This window comes from Juglans regia, chromosome 6, assembly GCF_001411555.2.
Source record: "Juglans regia cultivar Chandler chromosome 6, Walnut 2.0, whole genome shotgun sequence".
Taxonomy (NCBI): Eukaryota; Viridiplantae; Streptophyta; class Magnoliopsida; order Fagales; family Juglandaceae; genus Juglans; species Juglans regia.
In genome coordinates this window covers 2,703,803-2,712,630 of record NC_049906.1, presented here as the reverse complement: position 1 = coordinate 2,712,630, position 8,828 = coordinate 2,703,803, and the positions used below count along the sequence as shown (strand labels likewise).

The following is an 8,828-nucleotide window of genomic DNA, read 5'->3' as shown; positions in this document are numbered from 1 at the left end:
TGAACTTTAACAAACAAATTAACTACTACAACAGTATTTTAACAAGATTGAGTTTGCATTATCAAAATAATAGTATTTAATGGCGTGTTTTAGGCTAGATTTCTTTTTCTTTTTTCCTATATATTTTAGCTTTGTATTATATTTTACTGGATAATTGTATAATCTCGTTGAGGATATTTCACTGTTGTGATTCTGTTTATAAAATTCTAGTACTTATGATTATTAAGTTTTGAAATTTATAATTTGGATAGTCAGATACTTCAATAATTTTATCTCATTTTATTTTATTGCAATTTTTTAATCAAACCATCTTTAAAATCGTATTAAAAACTTTGAAAAGATATAAATATATATTAAAGTGTTTAAAAACTTTAATTAATAGTATTTCATTCTAAATGTCCAAAAAAAGACATTTGCATCTTGAGATTATCATTTTTTTTAATAAAGTTTTATTTTTTTTATTATCTTTTATTCTTTCCCTTCAAGCCATTATGCACACGCACGCACAAAAAGTTGGAGAGAGAGAAGAACAAAATGAAATGCATGATTGTTGCCGTTAACTTTAACCGAAAAAAAAACGTTAAAAATAAGAAATTCCATATATATAATGAATATAATCATAATTAATTAGCTATATGCAGCTAATTAATAATTTTTGAAAATTGCTGTTCGTTTCTTTAGGTGGATAGCACAAGTAAGCTGATCTAATTGCATGAGTTTAATTTTCTTCTCTATTATTCATTTAAAGCTTCTTTATTGACTTGGCTAAATTCAACTTTAAAATTTAACCAATATCATATTTTTTTACATTTACCTATTCTATTATAATTAACTTAATAATTAATATTCTAATTAATATTAACTAATTAATTTATTTTTATCACATTTTATATTTAATAATAATAAATCGAACCAAATTTCTTAATTAAAGAAATACCTACATATTTTGTGAGATGAGTGAAAATTGAATATTTTAATATTTGGCTAACCTATTGTTCGCCTACAAATTTAAAAAATCACTGTAGCAAAAACATAAAATTTTATAGAGATACTCAATCTGATGGTTTTTTGGCACCGAGTTCTCTTAAGGTTAAAAATCACCCAACAATACGAAACATGAGAATGAGTCATCCGTTTACGGAGGAGATTCGAACCTCAATGAAGAGGTCTAAAGCTCATGGTAGCGGTTTGAGAGCCAGTATCGTGCCCGTACGTACATCTATAGTAAAATATAGTAGAAAAATATAGAAAATGTAAATAGATAAGAAGACATATGAGTTTACATAATTTGACTTAGAGCCTACCTTCATGATTCATTTGGAGGACAAATCTATTATAGGAGAAATATTTTACAATTTCTTATAATCTCTTTTTATCTCTTTATAATTGGTCAGAGACTCATTAATTAACTAACCTAAAGAAGAAGAAGAAAAAAAGGCGTTCAGCGTTGCTGGATAGAAGACGATCCAACTGGAGTCTCTCGTAGTGATCTCTCTATCCCCCAAAACACCCCCTTTTATTGTGGTCTTGGTGGTAATCCATTTCATCATCTCTTGTCTTGTCCTTTTCTTTTTCCCTCTTATGATTGGTGAACTAGACCTGGCGCATCTTGGGCCTGATACCCCCAACAAGTTGTGTGTTTCGATGCTGAGAGATGCATGAGGACTGTAAGAGGTAAGAAGTTGAATAGGAAGCAGACATTGATGCATGCAACAGTTCCAAATAGGAACCAAAAACAAAGGGGTGCTCAGCAAAGATACACACACCAAGGAAAAAGCATGATTTGATAATGTCATTGTAAGCAAATTAAACAAAAGATTGCAGGCAAGATAATATGGAAAAGACAGCCCTAACCGACAAAATTTAGATGCGTCACCAAAGGGCATCATGAGCTCCTCCTCGATAATTGTCAAACAGAAAACTCGAGATCACAATATTCAGATAAACTTCAAAGTTTCATAACATCAATCACGCCAACTTTCTCTTGGATGAAAGAATGAATAGAGACGAAAAACAGTGCACAATTCATCAGCAATTGGGAGGAAACACAAATGATTTTGTTTCAAAAAGGATACAAACATACAGTAACCTTTATGGAAGAAGAATATGTATTATATGCAAAAGCAGAAAGATGTCATGTATGGCTCCCCACTATGCATGCACCATTGATCCCCCGGCCAGTCCTCAATCAGATGGGATCAGGATATTGCTGTGCTTCGTTGATATGACAACATACATGTTTTTTCAAGTATTTTTATATATTACAAATGAAATTCATCCAACCAAACAGATTGATCAGAAGCACACATTGGGACGACAGAACCCATCCACATCTCCACATCTGCAACTTTCCAAGCATATCTTGCCAATTGGTGAGCAACTTGATTTCCCATCCTCAACACATGATGATGGACCTGAAAATCATCAAAATCTCTCAGGATTCCCTTCACATCCTGCAGCAGATTACCCAGAGGCGATAAAGTGTCCTCCATTGCTTGTAAAGCAGCTTCAACCATAAGAGTCCTCACATTCTCTTCTTGCCCATTAAGATTCGACTTACTATACCAACTATCCCCAAAATAATAATATTAGTGGATTATTATTTGTACATACAGTTATTTTTATGTTGGTCAAATCAATTTTTTTTTATATTAAAAAAAGTGATGCAACCAATTACATTAATGAAGTGTACAAAAAATACACAAAACTAACCACACGTAAAATTTTTGTATTGCTAAATCACCTGAAGATGAGCGCTTTGGATTTTTACGTGGGATTGCTTTTGCATGCCGTTTCCTTTTTTCCCGTTTTAAATAGAAATAAAAAATGGAACTTTCTATGCAAACTTGCAATATGAGATTATATTTTTTTAGAGTTTTACTATTTATCATTTTTATATATCACAATTATTTTTAATTTTTATAATTTTTTTGGTTTTATTCTTTTAAAATTAATTAAAATTTTCTATTTATTATTTATATACTATATATTTAGTAATAAAAAAATAAAAAAATAATATATAATATGTAGTATGAGGAGGTGAGGTGTGCGAGTGTGCCACATTTGGTTATAAAGCAAACACGTTAGGCTCTGTTTGAATGTTAAATTGAATTGAGTTGAGATGATAAAATATTTAATATTATTATTATTTTAGAATTTAAAAAAGTTAAATTATTTATTATATTTTATTTTAAAATTTGAAAAAATTATAATGATGAGTTAATATGAGTTTAGTAACCAAACATACTTAGGGCAGGTTTGGGACACAAGATAAAACATAAAATTTTCATCTCATCTCATCTCATTATTATATTTTTTTCAAATTCTCATATAAAATATAATAAATAATTCAACTTTTTAAAATTTTAATACATATTTTTTAAATCTTAAAATAATAATAATATTAAAATATAATATTTTAAACTTAAAAATAAAATAGAAAATTTTTATCCCACCCCTTAAACCTGCTTTAATGTAAAGCAAAGTGGCACTCTCTAAAGATGAGCACTTTTTGGGAAGTTTGTGTGCGGTTTCGTTTTTAAACAAATGGTACTTTGTAGACGTTGCTAATGCCTTTGTTAATGCCACTATTTTTTTTAATTATATATATATTTTTTTAGTATATTCTCTCTATTTTTTTTTATCGTTTTATCTGTATTTATTACATATTAGTATCAATAAATATCATGATTATTTTGTCTTGTTTTGGACTTTTGCTTGTGCTGACTTTATCTGTTTTTTTTTTTTTAATTAAATTCTGATCATCAAATCAAGACCACTTTACGTAGGACCCACTCCACAGCCACGTGGCTGCATACGCGTCGCCAATCCCACCTCTTGCCCATACGCTTCTCCCTCCTTTTCTTTTACTCTTTAAAAATTAGAAAAAAGAGAGAGAAAATGGAGTGCTGAATGCTGATACAAAAACACAGAGAGAGCCTCTCTGATCATAGCACACACCACACGAATCAAAACAAACTGATCAAAGCTAAGAACTTTAGCTCATTTATTCACCTTTCAAAGGTATATGAACAAAACCCTATTTTTTCTTTTGGTTTGTAAAATTGTTTACAGGCTTTTTGATTTTGTTCTTGTTTTTGGTTGAAGTTCGTCAACTGGTTTGTTAAGTTTTTATTTTTCAGAAATTGGTGTACTTCTCAGTCTTTTAGGAGCTATTTAAGTTGGGAATTCAGTGGTTTCCTTTGTATTGACCGGAAACGTTTGGTTTTGGACTGAAAGATAATCTCTTTTTAATGTTTCATCGGCCGTTTCCCTCTAGAATTTTGAGTTTACTTGGGTTAATACATACCTCGAGATGGATGTTTTTATTTTCTTTATAGAAAGAGGGTTTTTATATTTCAATTTTTCCATATTTATACATTTTTTTAAAACATTTTCTGCTCTGTTCGTCATTAAATTTGTCTGCTGTAGCCGATACCAAGTTTCATTGATCGCCACGTACGTAGTTGCCTGTGGATTACTTGAGCAAGTAGATGGTAAAAAGTCAAAAAAAAAAAAAAAAAAGCATTTATGTAAATGTGTAAGTTCTCGGGTTTTGAATGTAATTGTGAAAATCTACTCTCTGTGTATTATGTCTCTACCGATCTCTTATGGTGATGATACATGGGTTTGTGTTGGTTTTCCTATTTTGTTAACATGTCAATTTGCTCCACGTTTTTGCCTCTCAATTCAAGGTCTTGGAATTTGCAAATACCTTATCCATTTCCTCTCTATATTCGGTGACAGAACCGCGGAGATTATTATTTGACAAGTACATAAATTGAAGGGAAAGGTTGTGTCAAGCTAAGAGTAAAAATGGTGGGTAAAGACAACTTGAGGACAGAGGACTTGAACTTGTGCTTTGAGAAGCTTATGATGCTTTCTGGAAATGGAATTGGTACAGGAGTAAAAATGGAAGGTGGTGTCATTACTGGGTGGAAGGATATTCCCATGGAGCTGTTGTTGCAAATTGTTTCTCTTGTCGACGATCAGACAGTGATCATGGCTTCTGGAGTGTGTCGTGGGTGGAGAGATGCTATTAGCTTGGGCCTTACCCATCTCTCTCTCTCATGGTATATTTTTGTTTACTTTGAAATGTTTCTGGTGATATTTTTCTGGGTCTATATCCTGTCGTGTACTGATTTATACGGTTCAATTTCTCACCCTTCAAATTAGAAGAAATTTGAATAACTGATTTTCCTTTTTGTTCCTTTAGCCTACTCAACGGCATCATATAGTGAGCATTTCCCTTCTTTAAATCCAACTTTTATAGTTCATCTTGTGAATTCTTTATGGATTTAACCAGGTGCCCTGAAAAGGGGGCAGAGAATAGAGGGGATATGATAAGAACCCAGTGCTGCTTAGTTCTGTTGTAGATTCACTAGCTTTAACTTTAAGGGTGTAAAGTCTTATAGCTCTGCACCTCACCTTATTTTGTGGTGTTATTATTATCATTATTAATACCCCTAGTATAATTATTACTTTTTTTGGCGCTGGGGGGTTGGTGCTCTTTAAAACCATAACTATCAGTTTAGATTTTGAACGAGGACTAAAAATGTCATGTGTTTTTTACAAGTTGGATTTGTGGAAACGTTAATTATATAGTTGGCTTTGTTGTTTGTTATTGTAGGTCATGCAAACCTTTGTGTTGTTGTTGTTGTTCTTTTTAACTATTTCTGGTAATTTATGTGCATTACGAGTAGTAAGTATCGTATTCTGAAATTATTAGCTCTTACTTTCCTTATTAGAGTTAATGAATCAATTAGACTCAGCCTTCCGGTGGACCTTCATGTTTGTGGTTCAGATGTGGAGGTGTGTGAGCAAGGCAGTATGTGAAGAATGTATTCAAGTTGCGTCATTTGATTGTTTTTTTGAGATTCAAATTAATTTTTTTGTTTTGGGATATAATTTCTTCCTCACGAGTTTGAAGATTCATAACTGGAAAAGAAAAAGCTTCGAACATTTTGATACCTGAAATTTTTTTCTCTTCTGAATATATTCTTTGTCCAAATGTATTTCATAACTCTTCCTTTTCTTTTCCTTTGTCTGAGGTGAGATAACAAAGTTATGGAGTTCTTTTTGTTTCTGTAGTATTGTATATCAACATTTTTTAATGATGCTATCACTACATTTTTCTCTGGAATTTTAACGAACTAAATGAATCCTGATTCCCTTGGAATACCTTGCCTACCAGCTTTCATGAACTGATTTTTCAGGTGCAACAAGAACATGAATAACTTGGTCCTATCTCTTGCTCCAAAGTTCACAAAATTGCAGAGTCTGATACTACGCCAAGATAAAACACAGCTTGAGGATGATGCTGTTCAAACTATTGCAAACTGCTGTCATGATCTGCAGGTCCTGGACCTCAGCAAAAGCTTCAAGCTTAGCGACCGCTCCCTGTTTGCCCTGGCTCATGGGTGTCGTAATCTTTCAAAACTAAATATCAGTGGATGTTCAGCATTCAGTGATAGTGCTCTTGCATATCTGGCAAGTTTTTGCCAAAATCTAAAGGTTTTAAATCTTTGTGGATGCGTCCAAGCTGCATCCGACATTGCGTTACAGGTATAAATGACTTACTAAATACTAATTTGTCTCTTCAAATTACATCATAATAAGTCAAATAACTTTGTGAATATTCTTAATTATATGCAGGCTATTGGACGCTACTGCAGTCAGTTACAGTCTTTAAATCTAGGATGGTGTGATAATGTAAGTGATGTCGGAGTAATGTGTTTAGCATATGGATGCCCTGATCTCAGAACCCTTGATTTGTGTGGCTGCGTCCGTATAACAGGTATTTTATATATAGGGGTAACAAGTTTATACTTTGTTAAAATTTAAATAGTATCATTCGTTAGCTAGGAGAGTTCATAACTGGGTATAATAGCTGGTTCCATTGCTCAAATTTCATGAAATTATAAGTTCCTTACTATAAGCTGGCTACGTACTTTTTTATCTTTAATCAAAGGATTCACTTTTTTTAATACTATCTATGACTTATTTTCGGTACCAACAATTAAGAATTGTTTTTCCCCTACTTGTTGCATCAAAAACTAAATCTGATAAAGGGCCCTATAGAAAATGTGGTAGTAATCCATAATAAAGTCCTATCACGAGAGCATACTTATCTAGATAACGAGAGCATGAATGAGTAAAATGATGCATGTGACAAATTCAATATCTAACTGTCCTAAAACAAGGAGGAGAAAACTGGAGCCAATCCTAAAATTGGAAATGCAATATACTGTGCTAACTTTAACAAATGGCTGGTATAGGTAATTATGATCCCAAAATGTCTAACTTACTTTTTGGAAGTAATTTTTTTGGTCAATGAACTCCTTGGAAGTTTATTTGGCTTGTTATGATCCCAAAAGTCTTTTTTAACATATATAGGTAATTATGATAAAATCTTGACGGATGTATTCTTACTTTGCAGATGATAGTGTGATTGCTCTTGCAAACAAATGTCTTCATTTGAGATCTCTTGGCCTGTACTACTGTCAGAACATCACAGACACAGCAATGTACTCTTTGGCCCACAGCCGAGTGAAGAAAAAGACACCAATATGGAAACCTATGAAAGAAATGAATGATGAAGATGGGCTTAGGACTCTCAACATCAGCCAGTGCACGGCACTCACTCCCCCTGCTGTTCAGGCAGTGTGCGATACCTTTCCTGCTCTCCACACTTGCTCAGGAAGGCATTCACTTATCATGAGCGGCTGTTTGAACTTAATGTCTGTGCATTGTGTCTGTGCTGTCCATGCACACCGCACAGCCAGCAACATTCCTCACCAGCTCATTGAATGAAGGTTTTTGAGATTAAAATATTTGGCATCTGTGTTGTGGCCCAGAGATGGAAAGTCTCCACCTTGTATGTATGCTTGTATTAAAATCTAGAGAACTTCGGTTGAAACTATGTAGCCATTCGTTGTTGAAACTTGAAACTCAGTGACAATGGAAAATAGTTTTAACTCTTATGTTTATGCAATTTTATATGCGAATCTTGCAATTATGTGATTGTTTGGAAGACAAGTTTGTTATATATAAGCTGTGCTAGAAATTTTATTTGCAGTCCTGAGTAGGGGACTGCGTGTGCAATTCTATTGATGAATGAGGATAAAAGGGAAAAAAACATCATTTTAAAAAAGATATTATTATAATTTTAAAATTTTTTTAAACATAACTGTATAAACTTGCATGAGCAGTTTTCATTTGGAGATTATATGTAGACTAACTCATAATATAATGTTGTTAGGAATAGTAATCTCGTTAATAATTTGCATTCATTTACTCAACTCAATTTGCTTATTAGCCATCTGTTTGGATAAAACCTTGCCCTGGATTTGTTTCAGGAAAATGAATCAAAAGGAGCACGTAGGAGAATTTGTCATGTTACCTGTAGTTGAAAAATCCTGTCTATATGCCTCAAATTTAATTATCCTGAGGGGTCATCTTCCTATGAAAAACAAGAACACTACAAAAATCATACTTTTAAATTACTTAGAAAAGAATTTCGATGGCATTGACGATCTGGATGGCTGGGGCTGTTTGAGCATTTTATGTCCATATAATTTCAAAGAAGCAGAAAGTGAATAGTCAGCATCCCTGGTGAAAAATCAGAGATTTAACCAGTTCCGTATAAGAAAACTTTCGAGGGTGCGATGCACGGATCCAAAATTTACTCTACAGAGGTGGGTCCGGAGGGCCCTATCTTGTAGAGGCTCCCCAACATAAAAAAATGAATAGTAGATTCCTCATTTTGCAAATTTCTGGCTTTTGATCTGAGCAATACCCAACTCAAAGAAATAAATGAGTTTCTATAG

General features: G+C 32.9%; 1 protein-coding gene across 3 annotated transcripts; it reads left to right on the top strand.

The window, feature by feature from the left end:
- Positions 1–3,857: 3,857 nt before the first annotated feature.
- Positions 3,858–7,998, top strand: LOC108981368 (F-box protein SKP2B-like). 3 transcript variants are annotated; one of them, XM_035691094.1, is made up of 6 exons: positions 3,890–4,023; positions 4,747–4,818; positions 4,904–5,072; positions 6,216–6,564; positions 6,655–6,796; positions 7,439–7,998. In XM_035691094.1, exons 3-6 carry the CDS (start codon positions 4,912–4,914, stop codon positions 7,810–7,812), a joined length of 1,026 nt encoding a protein of 341 aa, XP_035546987.1. In that variant the 5' UTR covers positions 3,890–4,023; positions 4,747–4,818; positions 4,904–4,911; the 3' UTR covers positions 7,813–7,998. The 3 variants fall into 3 exon arrangements, with proteins under 3 accessions (XP_018808031.2, XP_035546987.1, XP_018808030.2); XM_018952486.2 differs by having other exon boundaries at positions 3,858–4,023; positions 4,747–5,072; XM_018952485.2 differs by having other exon boundaries at positions 4,695–5,072.
- The last annotated feature ends 830 nt before the right edge of the window (positions 7,999–8,828 follow it).

Excerpts from the sequence above, each read along its gene's own strand:
- LOC108981368 (XM_018952486.2), top strand. The coding sequence starts at position 4,816 with ATGGTGGGTAAAGACAACTTGAGGACAGAGGACTTGAACTTGTGCTTT. Across the intron at positions 5,073-6,215 it reads ACCCATCTCTCTCTCTCATG|GTGCAACAAGAACATGAATA; the intron begins GTATATTTTTGT and ends CTGATTTTTCAG. Across the intron at positions 6,797-7,438 it reads TGGCTGCGTCCGTATAACAG|ATGATAGTGTGATTGCTCTT; the intron begins GTATTTTATATA and ends CTTACTTTGCAG.